Below are 21,978 nucleotides of genomic sequence, written 5' to 3'. Positions count from 1 at the left end.
AACCTGACTGCATGTCTTTGGACTGTGGGAGGAAACCGGAGCTCCCGGAGGAAACCCTCCCAGGTGTTCCTAATAAAGAGGCCAGTATTTAAAAATCCCAACAACACTGCTGCACCTGATATACTCATACCATAGCAGCACATTCCCATGCTAGTGTCATTACAGTGCTGAGTATGGTTCACCAACGGTTACAATGTGCGTTGTATACACACAAGTGTATCTGTATGGTAGTGTAGTATACAATGATCAAAGAATGGATGTACCAGATGTGTGTACAATCACATCAACTGTATAATGTGAAGTTAAGATTTTGGAAGGGTGCGTGTGCACTTCACCATGCTGCAGACGGGTGCATGTACATCTGTGCAGAAATATAAATCAGCCTTACTGAAAAAAAGGAAAGAATCAATCTACTTTCTTTTAAATAAATTTGAGGTTGAAAGAATACACATGATAAGTTATATCACTAATGAACAGAGGAATCCCCGATACCAGTTTGCACCAATTCTGGTTTTCACAACATACAAAGGTACATTTAAATGAAAACTGGTTCTTTAATTGTGTCATCATGAAAACCAGAAATGAGATTGTATAATTATATTAAATCAAGAAAAAGATCGATGGAAAAATATGTTAATTAAACAAACAACTTACACCCTGCTGATGATTCAGATCCTGCCGATAGATGGTAAAGTTAGACACACAAGGATTTCCACATTTTATTCACTTCTGAGCCTTTTATCAAACAAACCTAAGAACTATTGTGTGATGTGTATGTACTGTATTAACAGCTGTTAATGAGGGTTAAGGAACTGGACCAGTAATCAGAAGGTTCCTGGTTCGAGCCCCAAAACCAGCAAGGTGCTGAGCAAGTCCCTCAATTGCTTGCAGTTTATTAGTCATAATTGTAAGTTGCTTTAAATAAAATTATCTGCTAAATGCTGAATATGTAAATTTCTGTTATTATAACTAACACCTACATCCACACTGCAAGATCAAGTGTTTAATTAAAAACAATCAGATTTTTTAAAATGAACTATATACACCGATCAGCCATAACATTATGACCACCTCCTTGTTTCTACACTCATTGTCCAATTTATCAGCTCCACTTACCACATAGAAGCACTTTGTAGTTCTACAATTACTGACTGTAGTCCATCTGTTGCTCTCCATGCTTTGTTAGCCCCCTTTCATGCTGTTCTTCAATGGTCAGGACCCCCACAGAGCAGGTATTATTTAGGTGGTGGATCATTCTCAGCACTGCAGTGACACTGACATGGTGGTGGTGTGTTAGTGTGTGTTGTGCTGGTATGAGTGGATCAGACACAGCAGCGCTGCTGGAGTTTTTAAATACCGTGTCCACTTACTGTCCACTCTATTAGACACTCCTACCTAGTTGGTCCATCTTGTAGATGTAAAGTCAGAGACGATCGCTCATCTATTGCTGCTGTTTGAGTTGGTCATCTTCTAGACCTTCATCAGTGGTCACAGGATGCTGCCCACGGGGCGCTGTTGGCTGGATATTTTTGGTTGGAGGACTAGTGAGGTGAGTAGTGACAGTGATGTGTTAAAAAACTCCAGTAGTGCTGCTGTGTCTGATCCACTCATACCAGCACAACACACACTAACACACCACTACCATGTCAGTGTCACTGCAGTGCTGAGAATGATCCACCAGCTTAATAATACCTGCTCTGTGGGGGTCCTGTGAGGTCCTGACCATTGAAGAACAGCATGAAAGAGGGCTAACAAAGCATGCAGAAAAACAGACGGACTACAGTCAGTTATTGTAGAACTACAAAGTGCTTCTATATGTAGAAAGAAGAAGGTGGTTTTAATGTTATTGCTGATTAGTGTATTTGAGGGCAAAAAACACCATGTATGAACCTTCATGTATTTATGTTTACTAGACTTTTTTGGCTAAATATCCCTGAATAAAAGTAATTAAATACATAAATTATGTTATAAATTTAGCTATTATTTGCTTTACTTTATCAGATCAATTATTTTTAATACTGACCACAAGGCAGGAATACCCTGGATGGGGCGCCAATCCACTGCAGGGCTTCGGTCAAACCCAGACATAAGACTAATAACAACTGTGATCTAAACAATTTATTTATAAATGAATTAATAACTTGCAATCAATAATAATGAAATAAAACAAAATTAAAGGGGCTGTACTGAAGCCACAAATACCTAAAACAACCTAGTGTTAGTAAAAACCCAGAAATAATCAGTGGAATCCATACAGACAATAAATTATAATAATAATAAATAATAAATGTATCAGGGGTGGACAAATGACTCTGTTCTTTGCTGGCCTACAGTAAGTGATCGATCTGCTGGTGGAGGAACAGATAAAGGCTGTGAAAGGCTGGTAATTTGTTAGCGTGTTTTACATTGAAAGGTTAAACACAAAACTTGCATCCACCGAGCAGCACTGTGTGCGAGGCAGCAATATTATTAATCATCGGGTAATAATCACTCACACATAACACCTAGGACCAATACGGGTCAGGCAATCTACCTTCTGCATCTTAGGTACTTAGAGAAAAGCCTGCTAACAAGTGAATGACATTAAGATTTGCTTTTAAACTAACATTTGAATAGATTCAATTATAATTTTAATTTGTCAACTCTGAGAAATGTATTTTAAATGAACTTTATCTGCATTTCATGTAACCATGTTGGGTTTCTAACCCTGATTGAGGAGCGCTGCTTTGGACCTGTGTGTTGGGGTACATTTGTCCACCCCTGTGTGTACTGTGTTAGTAAAGGAAAGTAAATAATAATCTCACTCACTTCCTTCGGTGTGTGTCTGAGGGTTGTGGTAAAGGTGCTCGATACGGCCTGTGTTAAAGGAACTGGACCTGCGGAGGATACCGTGAACCTACACAGACAGAAATGCAAACAGAGAAAAAAAAACCTAAAACATTTGTGAGACCTCTTCTCTTCTAGTAAACTAATGAAAGGACTTACAGGAACGATGTTACAGAAAGTGAAATAAGCTGTGAATAGTGGATGAGTGTATTCTCCAAACGTGTGTGTGTGCTAAGGGGTTTAAGATCTTTACAGAGCAGGTCTTGCAATCTCTTACCTCATAGCCTTTTTCCAGCAGAAATTCTGCCAAGTACGAGCCATCCTGAAAGCACACACACGCACACACACACACACACACACACACACACACACACACACACTCAAATGAGCCACAGTGACTTTAAATTTCACTAGAAAACATTCCAGCACAGGAAATGAACCGCACTGAATCAGAACTCTCACTAAATCAGTGTGAGTTCTGATTCAGTGTATGAGACAAAAGTCCCAGGGAACCGAGCTGGGAGCTGGAACATTCCTCCATTCACTCTCTCTAAGGAGTTTGACATGTTCTCTGTTTGTTTATGTTTTCAATTCACTGTGCTTTCCCTTCTGCCAACCAAACAATTGCAGAAGATGGATTGGCTACTCTAAATGACCACTAGATATGAATGAGTGAGTAAAGATTAAGTGTGTATCATTCAGTGATTGATTGTTGCCCTGTCCAGTGCGTGTTCCTGCCTTGCCTTTGTAAATGCACATCTTTTCAGAACAAATAAATAAATTGTATTTATTTATTTGGGTTTTAACACCATGTGTAACACGTACACTATATTGCCAAAAGTATTCGCTCGTCTGCCCTCACACGCATATGAACTTGAGTGACATCCCATTCTTAATCCATAGGGTTAATCCTCTAGAGTCCAGTGGTGGCGTGCTTTACACCACTGTATCCGACGCTTTGCATTGCGCTTGGTGATGTAAGGCTTGGATACAGCTGCCCAGCCATGGAAACCCATTCCATGAAGTTTGGAGGTCTGTAGCGATTGACCCTGCAGAAAGTTGGTGACCTCTGCACACTATGCGCCTCAGCATCCGCTGACCCGCTCTGTCATTTTACGCGGCTAACACTTCGTGGCTGAGTTGCTGTCATTCCCAGTCGCATCCACTTTGTTATAATACCACTGACAGTCGACTGTGGAATATTTAGTAGCAAGGAAATTTCACTGGACTTGTTGCACAGGTGGCATCCTATCACGGTACCACGCTGGAATTTACTGAGCTCCTGAGAGCGACCCATTCTTTCACTAACGTTTGTAGAAGCAGTCTGCATGCCGAGGTGCTTGGTTTTATACACCTGTGGCCATGGAAGTGATTGGAACACCTGAATTCAATGATTTGGATGGGTGAGTGAATACTTTTGGCAATATAGTGTATGTTTCATTTAATGGCCATTATATATTTTCCTTTTTATGGCTGCAAGGTAGATTAAAACTGTTCTTGTGTTGTGTGCATGTGTTGTGTGTAAAGGTTTCTTTTATGGTTTCAGGCATGTGTATATGTTGTCCTTCCTAGATGTATTTGGGGTGTTCTATTAGGATGTGTTTTATTGTAAGTGTGGCATTTCAGAAGAAATTAATAAATAAAATGTAAGAAATATAATCAATCATTTATATAAGGAATAAAATAGATTTATTGCACATTGCTGCATTGTTACAGCATATCATAGAATCAACTGGAAACAGCTTCTCTTTTACACTGTTAATCTTATAAAGTCAAGTCACTTTTAGTGCTGAAATGTTCAAATAAATTTTTTTTAAATCCTTTACATGTACAACAACTGGACGACCTTCCAAAAGAAAAAAGGGGTCAAATTGGCTGCCAAGAGGCCTACAGCAACATTAAATTAGCTGCAAGAATTTGTGGAAGGTACTGGTTGGGGTATGACGTGAGAACAATCTCCCATATTCTTCATGTGTCTGGGCTGTGTGGTCGAGCATGGCTACATTTAGCAAAAACCTACATCAAGTCTGTCCAAAGCACAAGGGTAAATGTGTTATGGTCTGATGAGTCCAAGGTTGAACTTTGGGCATTATTCCAAAAGGTATGTTTGGTGCAAGAAACAACATTGCACATCACCAGAAGAAAGGTGAAGCATGGTGGTGGCAGCATTATGCTTTGGAGCTATTTTTCCCTCAGTTGAAACTGGGGCTTTAGTCAAGCTGGAGGGAATGATGAACAGTTCCAGATATCAGTTCATTTTGGCACAAAACCTTCAGGCCTCTGCTAAAAGGCTGAAGATGTGGAGGTATGCCTTGGGTTGTTCTTGTGCTAAACGGTAAAACTTTTCTTTCTCAACAAGACTATTTTCACTAAAAGAAGCCTGGTCCAGTCAGAGTCCAGACCTGAATCTTAATGAAAACCTGTGGGGTGACCTAAAGAGAGGTGTGCACAGGAGATGCCCTCACAATCTGGCCAAGGTGTGCCATTCTGATTTACTCAAAACCCAAAAAGACTGAATGCTGTCATTAGATCAAATGGTGCTTCAAAAAAGTATTAGTTTAAATTTTTATTTTTTTAATGAATTGTACAGATGTCACATTAATAATGGAAAAAGTTCTCAAATCATTTATCTTGGTTTCATTTGTTACATCTTACAAACCTGCCATTTATTGTTTGTTTACATTTATGCTTTTATCCAAAGCGACTTACAGTACTGTGACAATTTACACCGATCAGCCATAACATTAAAACCACCTCCTTGTTTCTACACTCTGTCCATTTTATCATCTCCACTTACCAAATAGAAGCACTTAGATGGACTACAGTCAGTAATTGTAGAACAACAGTTACTCTACATACTGTTTTTAGCCTGTTCTTTAATGGTCAGGACTCTACAGGGTAGTTATTATTTAGGTGGTGGATCATTCTCAACACTGCACTGACACTGACATGGTGGTGGTGTGTTAGTGTGTGTTGTGCTGGTATGAGTGGATCAAACACAGCAGTGCTGATGGAGTTTTTAAACACCTCACTGTCACTGCTGGACTGAGAATATTCCACCAACCAAAAATATACTTATATATTTACATCTACAAGGTGGACCAACTAGGTAGGAGTGTCTAATAGAGTGGACAGTGAGTGGACACGGTGTTTAAAAACTCCAGCAGCGCTGCTGTGTCTGATCCACTCATACCAGCACAACACACACTAACACACCACCACCATGTCAGTGTCACTGCAGTTCTGAGAATGATCCACCACCTAAATAATACCTGCTCTGTGGGGGTCCTGACCATTGAAGAACAGGGTGAAAGGGGGCTAACAAAGCATTCAGAGAAACAGGTGGACTACAGTCAGTAATTGTAGAACTACAAAGTGCTTCTATATGGTAAGTGGAGCTGATAAAATAGACAGTGGACAGAGTGTAGAAACAAGGAGGTGGTTTTAATGTTATGGCTGATCAGTGTATTGTCCAAGCAATTGGAGGTTAAGGGTCTTGCTCAAGGGCCCAACAGTGGCAACCAGGCAGCGGTGAGGCTCGAACCAGGGAACTTTTAATTACTAGTCCAGTACCTTAACCGCTCGGTTACAACTTGTTACTTGTTTGTTTTTATAACGCCATGTTACATTTATAATATTCACAGCAGGAATTGGTGTTTTATTGATCTTGTATTATGTTTTCAGTCGTATATTATTAAGGAATTTTATGTACATGTAATTATTTTTGTATTATCGTGTGTGAGAGTTTGTTTTAATGTATTGGGTATATGTAGTCTTTGTGTTTGTTTATTAGGATTTTAACGTCATGTTTTACACTTTGGTTACATTCACGACAGGAACGATAGTTACTCATTACACAAGATTCATCAGTTCACAAGTTTATATCAAACACAGTCATGATTTAGTATCTCCAATTCACCTCACTTGCATGTCTTTGGACTGTGGGAGATAACCGGAGCACCCGGAGGAAACCCACGCAGACACAGGGAGAACATGCAAACTCCACACAGAAAGGACCCGGACCGCCCCACCTGGGGATCGAACCCAGGACCTTCTTGCTGTGAGGCAACAGTGCTACCCACTGAGCCACCGTGCCACAGTCTTTGTGTTTAAAACTTGCTATTTAAACAGGGGTGTGTGTCTACAGTATATACATACAGTACATATACTGTATATACATATACATATACATACATATTTAAGCTTTCTCTTTCATTTTTCCTGCTCAAAATTCCCAACCGCACATTCTGGAACATTCTGTGGCATTCCACCCCACCCCGCTTCCTGCTGGGGTGATACAGGCACAGTCCCAAAGATTTCTGGGAAAACCCAGGGTAATCTGGCAGTTAAGAAAGCATTACTGTGCGCGTGCACCTGAAAGACAAAGCTTAGTGGTTCCTGTAGCATTTTCATGAAGTATTACGATTCCTGCACAACACTGGTCCCAGCTTCCGCGGCTCACGATACCAGTGCGGGGTGCTTAAGGGTCATTGACAACATGTGTGATGGCCAATGTCAAACTGGAGTGAGGACCCATGATCCTCTGTGATAAATGGAGGTTCTCAGCGTGTTGAGACTGTTAGGGAATGTGGCCTGTTTCCCCCTGATTATCGTCTCAGACAGGAAACTCACACAGACCTGGGCATTTCAATAGCAGTGCTCATACACAAGCATTCTCCGTCTGACTGTTTCTCTTCTGTCCTACAGTACAGGCGCGTTCTGACAGTCCTTCCTTTCCTTTTTCATACAGTCACATTGGTGAGGCCATGCCAGTAATGCATGCCAATCATCGTGCACATCATTTTTGTGTGCTTTCTCCAAAAAACAAGCGTATGAGTTCAAGAGGCTGTCTTCATTTTAGCTGTATACAGGCACATACTGAAATGAAACAAGGTTCCTCCAGGACCAGGGTGCAACACAAGTGCAAAACACCACAATATACACAGAGCAGATGTTTGTTTGTTTATTAGGATTTTAACATCATGTTTTACACTTTGGTTACACTCATGACAGGAACGGTAGTTACTGGTTACACAAGATTCATCAGTTTAAGATTTTAATGTCAAACACAGTCATGGACAATTTTGTATCTCCAATTCACCTCACTTGCACGTGTTTGGACTCCCGGAGGAAACCCACGCAGACACGAGGAGAACATGCAAACTCCATACAGAAAAGGAATCAAACCCAGGACCTTCTTGCTGTGAGGCGACAGTGCTACCCACCGAGCCACCGTGCCGCCTATCAAGGCCTTTAACCAGAGGCATTAAGTAACAAAGTACAAATCTTTTTTAGGTATCTGTACTTTACTTGAGTATTTCTGTCACTTAATACTTTTCACTTTTACTCACTACATTTCAAAAGAAAAATTTGTACTTTTCACTCACTACATTTTCAAAACAGTCTCGTAACTTTAGTTTTAACTACATAAATGTATTTATTGGTTTATTTTATCTATTTATTTACGTATTTTTTAATCAGGCAGTTCTGTTCAGGCACCTAATGAAGTGCAAATCGGAATCCTACTGGATGTGAAGTGGTGGTGGTGGTGGGGCTATCGGGGGGGCATCCAAAGGGAGTGGCATTACGAGATTTATTTTTTACTTCTAAAACTAAAGCAATTTATTTTTCACCCACAGGAAACATATTTGATTAGTCTTGCTGACCACGCACACGTTTAATCTCGTCCAGTTCAGTCTGAAAAAGACCTTAAAAACAGGGCTAACAGTGAAGATACATCGGTGACTGCTGTTATAGGACGTGTTTGTGTGTGTGTGTGTGTGTGTGTCTTTAAGAAAGGTGTATAGTGGGAGATGCTCTGTTCACAGTATCGATATAAGTAAGTCGATTCACATGAAGCAAAGCGTAAGTTTCATTTCTCAGTCATCTCTCCGTGTTTACTGTTATTAATGAATGTCGCAGTTTTAAATAAACACCAGCTACTGGAACATTCTGTGTGACTCGCTTACTTTAAAAGGCTTAAGTAAACTGATATTACCACAGAGCGGTAACCAGGTCAGACTCATTCTGTCTGTGGAGCTAAAAGTTTTCTGTCAGTAAAAGCCGATTATCCTGAACTAACAAACTTAGTAACTGATGTGAAAACTGAACGTTTTCTGCTCTCGTCTTCATCAAAAGCAAGAACCGCTTACGATTTACGAAAGTGAACCACGAATTTATAAAACCTAAGCTGATTGTGTGATGGTGCTTGTGTACCTCCAACTTAAAAAAAAAAAAAGATATTCTGTTCACAAAACTGAATTTAAAATTTTTTCTAAAATTATTTTTACTTTATTACTTGAAGTACATTTATGGTGATGTACTTTTATACTTGAGTAAAAAAATTTCAAAAGGAACTTGTGTACTTCTGCCACCTCTGCCTTTAACCGTTTACAAGCAGCAGCACTGTGTGTTTGTTTGTTTGGGTTTAATGCCATATCAGCAACATACTGGCTATATTTATGGCAGAGACAGATATCGAAACTGTACATAATTATTTGTTCAGATCATATTTCTGAACAAGTCTGTCTAAACAGTCCTGAATTTTAATTGGAGGAATCTTCTCGAACAAGTCTTTCATGTTCTCACCCCTATAAAAGTCGTCTCTGATGGCTGAAACTGTAGGGCATTCTAATAAAATATGATTGACTGTTATGGATGTAGCACATAATTGACAGGTTGGTGCCTGCTCGCCAACCAGGAGGTGTCGGTGGGTGAGGGCAGTATGACCAATTCGGCCAGGTTGCTGGTTCAAACCCCACCACTGCCAGGTTGCCTCTGTTGGGCCCTTGAGCAAGGCCTTTAACCCTCAATTGCTTAGACAGTATACTGTCACAGTGCTGTAAGTCGCTTTGGATAAAAGCTTCTGCTAAATGCTGTAAATGTAAATGTCATGAACTTCAGCTCTTGAGCTACAATGTTTGATAAGCACATCTTTTAAACCGTTTGCACCAAATTATGTGGTTATTTCTGGGATCACACTTTTTAGGAATTTAGCACCTATTCTGTAATTGAAGTGGCATCTACACCTCTCTCTCTCTCTCTCTGGTGGTTCTGTTTATCCAAAACTTAGCCTTAAATCATTAAAAAATTTTCCAGTTTTGTGACTCATGTAGGGCTTCTCACTATTTGGCCTCTGTTATTTGCTTTAATATTTTCCATTCCAACATGCTAATGATCAGAGCTTTTTATAGCGAACACGTGTTAATTGGCAACCGACCTAATAAAAATCATCTGTGCAGCTGTGGTTGCTACTGAGATCTAGTTGGTTTAAAGTCAAGCACCTCTTTATGTGTTTTTCTGCTCATTTGTCCTACCCTCGAACCACACCTACAAAAAAAGTTTTGCATTTTGGTTTTAGGAATTATTAAACACTTAGGATGCATGAGAAGGGCTGGAGAGCCGTAGAGTTTGGTGAGGTCCTCTCAACAGTGGTGCCGTCAAATATATTCTGACATTATTGATACATTATTAAAAATTATTTATTGGGATTTTAACGTCATGTTTTACACTTTGGTTACATTCATGACAGAAACGGTAGTTACTCATTACACAAGATTCATCAGTTCAAGTTTGTCATGGACAATTTTGTATCTCTAATTAACCTGACTGCATGTCTTTGGACTGTGGGAGGAAACCGGAGATCCCGGAGGAAACCCACGGAGACACAGGGAGAACATGCAAACTACACACAGAAAGGACCTGGACCGGTCCATCTAAGAATCGAGCCCAGGAACTTCTTGCTGTGAGGCGACAGTGATACACAACAGGCCACCGTGCCGCCCTAAAGTGAATTAAAATTCCAAAAATGGATAGTTACATGTTATCATGAAATGCAGATTATTAGCCACCTCATACATCCTGAAACTTTCCTACATGGCCCTCTCTCAATGCCTCCCCCCCTGATATCACAAAGTCAGCTCTGGGGTCAGCATATTACTACATACAGGCTGATGTACAGAGCCAAACTCTGTGTTTTCTCTCTACTTACACATAAATCCATTTTAAGCTGAGGTGACCTGAGGGATACTGTGCCGTGACTGAAACAGGGGTGAGAAACGCTGCACTATAGCAGCAGAAACAAAATGTGAGGACTTAGATCAAGTTTGTTAAAGCAGTCGTCACTCCAGCATTGTGGTTGTACAACTCTGTCATACAGCACAATGGCGCCCTCTGCTGTCTGACAGGTGAAAGTGAACAGTAAGGCAGGTATGGTACAGCACCACTCATTTAGACCAACTATGTGGCAGTAAAGGTCATTCAATATAGTTACAGTCCACAAGCTGGGCAATTGTATTAATACAAGTATATATTTGTAATAGGCAAGTTTATTTCTATAGCACCTTTCATACATGTTGGTTATTTAAAGTGCTTCACATATTAGAAAATACAAAGGTAATAAGTTAAAAAAATATATATAGAATACATGATTAAAGCATGATTCATTTATCTCAGTTTTAAACTGAGTTGTATGTCTGGTCAAATCGGAATGTTTTAGTCTGAATTTGAAGGAAGTAACCTAGTGGTACTGGACTAGTAATCAGAAGGTTGCCGGTTCAAGCCTCACCACTGTCAGGTTGCCACTGTTGGGCCCTTGAGTAAGGCCCTCAACCCTAAATTGCTCAGATAATATACTGTCACAGTACTGTAAGTCTTTGGATATAAAGCGTCCACTAAATGCTGAAAATGTAAATGAATTAAAAAGTCTCTAAAATCAGGGGCGGCACGGTGGCTAAGTAGGTAGCACTGTCGCCTCACAGCAAGAAGGTCCTGGGTTCAATCCCCAGGTGGGGCGGTCTGGGTCCTTTTTGTGTGGAGTTTGCATGTTCTCCCCGTGTCTGCGTGGGATTCCTCTGGGAACTCCGGTTTCCTCCCACAGTCCAAAGACATACAAGGTGAATTGGAGATACTAAATTGTCCATGACTGTGTTCGATATAAACTTGTGAACTGATGAACCTTGTGTAACCAGTAACTACCGTCATGTCATGAATGTAACCAAAGTGTAAAACATGACGTTAAAATCCTAATAAACAAACAAACTCTAATGTCATATTTTTTAGTGTACTCTGCCAGCTGGTTCCATTTAAGAGAACCATATCAGTTAAATGCTGCTTCTCCATGTTTAGTCTTCACCTTAGATCACAAGAAACTAGTCAGTTAGTCCAGTTTAAGACTTCTACTTGGCTCTGTCGAATATTTAGTAAACATGCTAATCCTACACCATTGAGAGCTTTATAGACCAGTAACAGCACCTTAAAATGTACTCTGTAACACACTGGTGTGATCGCTTTTTTTGCTCCCAATGAGAGCTCTAATCAGCTGACTTGTCTTTATATATGTATAATCTGTAGTCTCTGAAAGGCACTCTAGAAATAAAACATATCATTAATCTAATAAAAAATATTAATAAAGCAGCTTTACTGGCAATCAAGAGGTAAGCACTAAGCTTGTTCTGCTGCCTAAACAGTGCTGCGTAAATCTTTGATTTTCCATGAATGAATCATACATATAAAAGAGTTTTTGTTTAACTTGTTTAGATTTACTACACCTTTTTATATCCTAACCACTGTGATTTATTGCACTCTTACTGTACAAGAAACATACTATGGAAAAAACAATGAGAGTTCAAGTCTAAGAGGTATTACCGGTCTGGCCAGATAGTCAGACAGGGAGGAAAGGTCAGATTGGGTTTCAGACCAAAGGAACGTGTGGATAGAAACACTGTCATGATTTCAGCTGATAAAAATGAGCACTGGATACATATTGGAGCTAAAACAAAATGTTGTGCCATGTAAAGCTCTGTAGTATCGTTTTCTACCCCTGGTACCATGGCCCATCCAGCTAATGCTAAGTGCTGGCTAATGCTAAGTGCTGGCTAATGCTAATCGTAGATTTTCGAAGATTGTTATCCACGTCGGCACTAATGATGTTCGTTTACGGCAGTCTGAGGTTACTAAGAGTAATGTTAAAGAGGTGTGTGAGTTAGCTAGGTCGATGTCTGAGGCAGTAGTGTGCTCTGGCCCCTTACCGATTCGACCCAGTGGCGAAACCTACAGCAGGTTGTTGTCGCTGAACCGCTGGATGTCTAAATGGTGCTCAGAAAACTGCATTGATTTTGTAGATAACTGGTCCACCTTTGAGGGAAGGCCTGGTCTTTTGAAGCGGGATGGTGTCCACCCCACGTGGGAGGGTGCTGCTCGCATTTCTTGCAGCATAGGTGACAGGCTTTACCACCGCGTTAGTGTAGCGGCAGATAGTGTTAAATGACTATCCAGAGCCAAGACCAGGCAGCAGACTAACAGGCCTAACCGACTGTCTGCGAGTCGCCATCGGACGTCACCCGGAATCCTTAGGTCACAAACCATTGAGACTGTGTCTGTTTACCGTGGCAGGTGTAAGCCAAAACAAAATCAAAAAGTATGTCATAATAACTTAATTAAAATTAATCTAAATGAGCATCATGAAAACCATAGTAAAGCTAAACTAAAGTTAGGACTTCTAAACATCAGGTCACTTGCATGCAAAACAGTAATTGTAAATGAAATAATTACAGATAAGAGTCTTAGTGCACTTTGTTTAACTGAGACCTGGGCTAGACCTGATGAGTATCTAGGTTTAAATGAAGCATCTCCTCCGGGTTACAGTTATGAACATAAGCCACGTCTTAGCGGTCGTGGTGGAGGAATAGCCGCAATTTATGACAAGGACATAGGTCTCACTGTAAAATCAACTCCCATAACAAACTCGTTTGAAGTTCTTATTTCTGACATAGCCAATAAATGTTCATCTGATAAAACTAGTATGTTTAAGCTGGTTACTGTTTATCGACCCCCTGGTCCTTACTCAGAATTTCTTAACGAATTTGCCGATTTTCTTTCTAAATTAGTTTTATCAACTAAAAAAGCTTTAATTGTTGGTGACTTTAATATTCATTATGAGGATAAGTGTAATCCACTCAAAACTGCGTTTGACTATTTTAGAATCTTTAGGCATCACCCAAAATGTAACAGGACCCACTCACCGCTGTAAACATACCTTAGATTTAATACTTACTTATGGTATAAACATAGACAACCTGGAAATTGTACCACAGAATGACTTAATCTCTGATCACTCTCTACTAATTTATGAAGTGTCCCTGTCCAATAAGGTACAGCAACCAAATCGTTTTAAATATAAGCGCACTATTACATCTGCAACTGCAGCAGCGTTCATAACTGCCTACCAGAATTACCAAATATACCAGCATCAGAACCTAAAGAACTAGATCAGGCAACTCAAAACCTAGAGACCGTACTGCGCGCAACCTTAGATAACGTAGCCCCACTCAAAACTAAACTGATTAGGGAGAAAAAATTTGCTCCATGGTACAATGACCACACATGCGCACTTAAACAAGCAGCACGGAAATTAGAACGCAAGTGGCGTCACACTACACTGGAAGTGTATAAGATTGCTTGGAAAGATGCTCTAACTGAGTATAAACATGCACTTATAAAAGCTAAATCTTCATATTATTCGTCCCTAATAGAGAAAAATAAGAACAATCCCAGATTCCTTTTTGAGACAGTGTCCAAATTAACTAAAAACGCCAATGAAACTGAATCTAATATACCGCCTGACTGTACCAGCGATGATTTTTTTAAATTCTTTAATGACAAGATAGAAAAAATACGACTTCAGAGTCAGAGTGTGTCACCTGCCAATGTTAAGTATGGACTCACTCCGAGCAGCATTGGTGAGAACAGTGATGATAACAGTAACGAGTTAATCCAACTAAATTCCTTTAATCCAATCTCCCAAAATGAACTAACTGTGTTGATTAAATCATCAGTCATCATCGTGTATACTCGATCCTGTTCCAACTCGTTTACTTAAAGATTTACTTCCAGCTATTGTAGAGCCCCTGCTTACATTAATCAATGCATCCCTTAGCCTTGGATATGTACTTAAATTGTTTAAAAGTGCTGTTATTAAACCCCTGATTAAAAAACCTAATCTTGATCCACATGTACTAGCTAATTATAGGCCAATTTCAAACCTTCCTTTTGTCTCAAAGATATTAGAAAAAGTAGTTTCCAAACAGCTATGTTCTTATTTGAATGAAAATTGTATTCATGAAAAATTTCAATCAGGATTTAGACCCAACCATAGTACCGAAACTGCATTAATTAGAGTAGTTAACGAGTTGTTAATGTCTTCTGATAATGGATGTGTCTCTTTTCTTGTTCTATTAGATCTTAGTGCAGCGTTTGATACGGTCGATCATAACATTTTACTGGAGAGGCTAGAAAATACAGTAGGTGTTAAAGGACTCGCACTCTCTTGGTTCAAATCATATCTGACTGACCGCTCTCAATTCGTTTATGTAAATAATAAATGCTCGGAAACTACAAAAGTAAAGTATGGTGTTCCACAGGGGTCGGTACTGGGACCGCTATTATTTACACTCTATATGCTTCCACTAGGTGAAATTATTCATAAACATGGCATAAACTTTCACTGCTATGCAGATGACACACAGCTGTATATATCAGCCAAACCAAATGATACTGACACAATCAGTAAGATAGAAGATTGTGTAAACGACATAAAAAACTGGATGTCGTGTAATTTTCTTTTACTTAATTCAGATAAAACTGAGGTTTTACTTGTTGGCTCTAAAGCTGCAAGAGACAAGTTGTCTAACCTGGTGCTAAACTTAAACACGTTCTCTGTTACTCCCATCCCAGATGTAAAAAACGTAGGTGTCACAATAGATTCAGATCTTTCATTTGATACACACGTTAATAATATTACTAGAGTTGCTTTCTATCATTTGCGTAACATTTCTAAAATAAGAAATATACTATTTGTTAATGACGCCGAAAAACTGATCCATGCGTTTATAACTTCTCGGTTAGATTATTGTAATGCTCTTCTAACTGGATGCTCTGGTAGATCCTTAAACAAACTCCAGTTAGTTCAAAATGCAGCAGCTCGAGTGCTAACTAGAACTAAAAAATTTGACCATATTACTCCTGTTCTATCATCTCTACACTGGCTGCCAGTTAAATTTCGCATTGATTACAAAATACTTTTACTAACTTATAAAGCGCTACATGGTCTGGCTCCACAGTATCTGAGTGAGTTTATTAATTACTACAACCCAGCACGTCCACTTCGTTCACAAGATGCAGGGTTACTTATAGTTCCTAAAATTAAAAAGATCACGGCTGGTGGAAGAGCGTTTTCTTACAAAGCTCCACAACTCTGGAATAATCTTCCTGCCTCTGTTCGGGATTTGGACACAGTCTCAATGTTTAAGTCTAGACTGAAAACATATTTATTTTCTCAGGCTTTTGATTAGTATAGACAAAGGCGCAGAGCTTGGGGGTTCTTGGTCATAGAAACTTGTGGTGATCAGGGATGTTGGGTTGCTGTCGTCCTGCCTCTCTTGTCCGATCACTCAGGTTTGATGACGGTGGGGAGATGGGCGCTGATGTCCTGTGAAAGCCTTCATGACCTTGTTACCTGCTTGCTCTCCCTTTTAGTTATGCTGTAATAATTAGGGCTGCCGGAGTCTAAAACTCCCTGTAAAACTGTTTGTCAACTAGCATTGTACATTATTAACTACATTCTCTGTTGTTTTACCCCGGCATTCTGATGGAAACCTGTTTACCCGCCGAGGTTAAGGATTAAAGTCGAGACTGCCGGGACAACGATGCTGCTCCTGTAAGATGTGACGGGTCTGGAGTAATTGCAACGACAAGAAATCACTACAGACTTTATTGAAGACTAGAGCGGATAACAACTCTATTATTATTTAATTGTTTATTTATCTATTTATTACCAGTTATGATTTTAGATCATTTAATTCTGTGTTTGTATGATTTGTGTAAATCGTGTATTTATTTAAAGTATCCTCCAGGCCACCCAAGAAGGATGGGCCCTGCTGAGTCTGGTTCCTCTCAAGGTTTCTTCCTGTAATTTTCAGGGAGTTTTTCCTTGCCACAGTCGCCCTCGGCTTGCTCAACAGGGGTTTTTGTATCTGTTGGTCCTGGATTTTGTAAAGTTGCTTTGAGACAACGTATATTGTAAAAAGCGCTATATAAATAAAGTTGACTTGACTTGACTTAATGTGAATGCTAAAGCCAACACTGCTGCTTGGAAAACACAGTGTGAAGCTAGATCATATCATCACTCGCACCCACTTACACAGTTACAGAACAGATCTGAACCACTGCAAGGTTCAGATGACATGAGAAGTAGAGGATACAAGTAGGGCATAGCATGACTCCATACATGATACAGCTCTCTGTGAGAAACAATTACTGGCTTGTACAGGGCCAGCATGTGGATGGTGGAAGCAGCTGGGGGGGGTCAGGTGATCCCTCAGTGAATCCAGCACACCAATGTTGTTACACCCTTGTATTTTAAGGGCGTCAAATTTAAATGCACATACTGGTCGATAATACAAATAATAGACATTTCTTCTGTAAATGATATTTAACTGTATATTTGTCTGTGGACTGTGTTGACAGCACTGACCAGAACTCTCACACTCATTACTTCACACTTTGACTAAATTATTCACATAATGACATATTTTTGTAAAATAGAAGTAAATTAAAGTACCTTAATTAAACCCACTGGACACAGAGATTATACTAGGTGGCCTCTACTCTGCTGATCTGCACATTTCATTTACATTTTCAGCATTTAGCAGACGCTTTTATCCAAAGCGACTTACAGCACTGTGACAGTATATTGTCTTAGCAATTGAGGGTTAAGGCCCTTGCTCAAAGGCCCAACAGTGGCAACCTGGCAGTGGTGGGGCTTGAACCAGCAACCTTTGGATTACTAGTCCAGTACCTTAACCGCTAGGCTACAACCGTCCCACATTTCAAATAACACAGATCCACAGTATAATAAACCGATCAGCCATAACATTAAAACCACCTCCTTGTTTCTACACTCACTGTTCATTTTATCAGCTCCACTTACCATATAGAAACACTTTGTAGTTCTACAATTACTGACTGTAGTCCATCTGTTTCTCTGAATGCTTCGTTACCCCCCTTTCATGCTGTTCTTCAATGGTCAGGACTTTCCCAGGACCACTACAGAGCAGGTATTTTTTGGGTGGTGGATCATTCTCAGCACTGCAGTGACACTGACATGGTGGTGGTGTGTTAGTGTGTGTTGTGCTGGTATGAGTGGATCAGGCACAGCAGCGCTGCTGGAGTTTTAAACACCTCACTGTCCCTGCTGGACTAAGAATAGTCCACCAACCAAAAATATGCAGCCAACAGTGCCGCGTGGGCAGCGTCCTGTGACCACTGATGAAGGTCTAGAAGTTTGTGCCTATGACAACCTTTGGTATCAGATTTGAAAGAAAAGAGCTTTCTAATGTCACTATAATAGTGTAGCGGGTCTGCACAGGTAACGCAGGATCAGGTGAGCGCTTCCTGCTTCCTTATCCTTACCTGCACCAGCCTATGAGGAAAACACCTGCTGCAAAGTCACACCTAGTTCACTATGTAGTGCACTAGTTAGGCTGTGTTGCTTATTAGCAAACGATTTGTTTTTAAGCGCAAGGTTGATTACTGGTGCATTGATAAAACTCCAACACTGGACTGGAATATTTAGCGTTCAGGAGATGTGTGGTAGGGGACGCGGAGTATCCTGAGTCCACGCTGTAGGGTGTAGGGAGTAGGGAACATGTAGGGATTTGGGACACGGTAGTAATAAAATTACTTGCATGGATACTAAGCGGCTGTTACAAAGTCTACGCCAATATCACCGAACAGCATATTTAGCAGTAAAATAAACCCACAAATAACTATTATTGTTTTTAATTATTTTATATAATGTGACACTTTAAATTCCTCCCTCCATCCTTCAGTCTGACTGATGTACATCAGGGAAGAGGAGCAGGACTTACCTGGCCGGTGATGCCGGTGATGATAGCCACTCTCCTCGGTTTATCCGAGTCTCCGTTAGGGGTGCAGTTGGAGCAAGCTGGAGCGCACTGAGCCATGGTTAAAGGACTGAATAAGTTAGTGAAGTAAGGAGTGAATCTAGTGTGTCAGTAGTAGTAACGCTTCAGTCTCTCAGTTCCGGACCGCTCGGTTTGTTCCTGCAGGATAAAGTACAGCAACACTGCTCCCTCACAGCAACAGTATACCAGCAACAGCCAATCAGAGAGCTCATCACCGTGACGACACGATGACGTACACAGATAAATACAGAGGAGGAACCGGTTGTTCTTTATAACGCTGTTTGAATCGCACAGCGCCCCTGTAGGATCTAAACACGAGATTCATTCGTTTCTACTAAATGTGTGACCTGGTCAAGATCAAAGTGCGTCCGACGTACTATAGATTGCACATCTTGATAGATGTGAATGTTAGTATACACTATACACCGATCAGCCATAACATTAAAACCACCTGCTTGTTTCTACACTCACTGTCCATTTTATCAGCTCCACTTACCATATAGAAGCACTTTGTAGTTCTACAATTACTGACTGTAGTCCATGTGTTTCTCGACATACTTTTTTTTAGCCTGCTTTCACCCTGTTCTTCAGTGGTCAGGACCCCCACAGGACCACCACAGAGCAGGTATTATTTGGGTGGTGGATCATTCTCAGCACTGCAGTGACACTGACATGGTGGTGGTGTGTTAGTGTGTGTTGTGCTGGTATGAGTGGATCAGACACAGCAGCGCTGCTGGAGTTTTTAAATACCGTGTCCACTCACTGTCCACTCTGTTAGACACTCCTACCTAGTTGGTCCACCTTGTAGATGTAAAGTCAGAGACGATCGCTCATCTATTGCTGCTGTTTGAGTCGGTCATCTTCTGGACCTTCATCAGTGGTCACAGGACGCTGCCCACGGGGCGCTGCTGGCTGGATATTTTTGGTTGGTGAACAATTCTCTGTCCAGCAGTGACAGTGAGGTGTTTAAAAACTCCAGCAGCACTGCTGTGTCTGATCCACTCATACCAGCACAACACACACTAACAAGCCACCACCAGGTGGGGCGGTCCAGGTCCTTTCTGTGTGGAGTTTGCATGCTCCCCCCGTGTCTGCGTGGGTTTACTCTGGGAGCTCCGGTCTCCTCCCACAGTCCAAAAACATGCAAGTGAGGTAAACTAGAGATACTAAATTGTCCATGAGTGTGTTTGATATAAACTTGTAAACTGATGAATCTTGTGTGAAGATTAACTACTGTTCCTGTCATTAATGTAACCAAAAGTGTAAAACATGACGGTAAAATCCTAATAAACGAACAAACAAACATCAGTGGGCTGGAGTTTCTGTTACATCCTGTTGTGCTTTCAACATTTTTTTTTTCATCAGGCAATCAGCTGCCCGAGTGTCTATGTTGAAAGACGAGTTAACCAATAGCTAATTGCGCTGTATCTATTTTTGGCGAGATGGAGGACTAAGAAAAGACTGTGTCTCCTGAATCTGACATTCCAGTTAAAAGGAAATGTTCATCTTACTTCAGTAATGACAGGATGAGAAAGCAATCGTGAATCGGAATCGTGTTCAAATTACCCTACAAACCAAGGCATAGTTTGCAGTATGTTCTAGTGCGTCCAATTCTGGCCACCAAAATTGTTTTTATATAGGACAGTGTCCAGGTGGCAACCCTAGTCTGACGACAGTTTAAAACGCAGGAATACACTCTGACAGATCTTGCAGTGCTACTGTCCCCAGATTCTGAAACTCTACCTGAAGTCTTTCCTACTTTAAATCCAAATGTAGGACACACATGTTCACTCAGAACTTCTCCACTTAAAGCATGACCCAGTCACTCCAGAGCTATTAATTGTAATGAATTATGGTAACACTTTACAATACGGGTACATAACTAAGCATATACTAACACTTAACTACCAGTGTATTATATCGGACGGAATATCGAGATTGTTAACTCCTATAGGTACCTGGGTGTTCACCTTAACCAAAAACTGGACTGGTCGGACAATACACAGGCCTTGTACAAGAAGGGCCAAAGCAGACTCTATTTGTTGAGGAGGCTTCGTTCTTTTGGAATACAGGGGGCCCTTCTCAGCTCTTTTTATGACTCGTTGGTGGCATCAGCCATTTTCTATGATGTTATCTGCTGGGGCAGCAGCATGACAGCAGCAGACAGGAAGAAACTGGACAAACTAATTAGAACGGCGAGTTCTGTCCTGGGCTGCACCCTGGACTCAGTGGAGGCAGTGGGGGAGAGAAGGATGATGACCAAGCTGTCATCCGTAATGGAGAACACTGATCACCCGCTGCATGAAACTGTGGCTGCACTGGGCAGCTCCTTTAGCGACAGGCTTCTGCACCCGCGTTGCTCAAAGGAGTGATACCGCAGCTCCTTTCTTCCTTCTGCTGTCAGGCTATACAACCAGCACCGCCCCAAACGTAGATAATTACCATCACAATAATTCACTTGGTTTTTAGTACTTCTCTGTGCAATATTTGGTTAACTTTCTTCAAAAATACTGTTTATATTTTTGTAACTTTTACATATTCTTGGAACACTTTGTAATTTTCTATTTTTTGTATTCTTGAAAGCTTCTGTAACACTACAAATTTCCCCCCTGTGGGATAATAAAAGGCTATCTTATCTTATCTTATCTTATCTTATCTTATCTTATCTTATCTTATCTTATTAACAATGAGTTAATACATCAACTAATTATTAGTGCATCATGAATTAATGATGAATTAATGATATGTACAGTGTATCACAAAAGTGAGTACACCCCTCACATTTCTGCAGATATTTAAGTATATCTTTTCATGGGACAACACTGACAAAATGACACTTTGACACAATGAAAAGTAGTCTGTGTGCAGCTTATATAACAGTGTAAATTTATTCTTCCCTCAAAATAACTCAATATACAGCCATTAATGTCTAAACCACCGGCAACAGAAGTGAGTACACCCCTTAGTGAAAGTTCCTGAAGTGTCAATATTTTGTGTGGCCACCATTATTTCCCAGAACTGCCTTAACTCTCCTGGGCATGGAGTTTACCAGAGCTTCACAGGTTGCCACTGGAATGCTTTTCCACTCCTCCATGACGACATCACGGAGCTGGCGGATATTCGAGACTTTGCGCTCCTCTACCTTCCGCTTGAGGATGCCCCAAAGATG

The 21,978-nt window shown here is 40.6% G+C and overlaps 1 protein-coding gene across 1 annotated transcript in view; it reads right to left on the bottom strand.

The window, feature by feature from the left end:
• The window catches only part of gmds (GDP-mannose 4,6-dehydratase), a 103,419-nt gene extending 84,447 nt beyond the window's left edge, over positions 1-18,972 (bottom strand). Inside the window, exons 1-3 of the mRNA XM_063001430.1 lie at positions 18,753-18,972; positions 3,104-3,148; positions 2,809-2,896 (exon numbers count right to left, since the gene is read on the bottom strand). Coding sequence (XP_062857500.1) covers positions 2,809-2,896; positions 3,104-3,148; positions 18,753-18,848 — 229 coding nt within the window. The 5' untranslated portion in view covers positions 18,849-18,972. The remainder of the gene's footprint in view (positions 1-2,808; positions 2,897-3,103; positions 3,149-18,752) is intronic.
• Between the last annotated feature and the right edge of the window lie 3,006 nt (positions 18,973-21,978).

This window comes from Trichomycterus rosablanca, chromosome 9 (assembly GCF_030014385.1).
Source record: "Trichomycterus rosablanca isolate fTriRos1 chromosome 9, fTriRos1.hap1, whole genome shotgun sequence".
Taxonomy (NCBI): Eukaryota; Metazoa; Chordata; class Actinopteri; order Siluriformes; family Trichomycteridae; genus Trichomycterus; species Trichomycterus rosablanca.
This window is presented reverse-complemented; position numbering and strand designations above follow the sequence as displayed.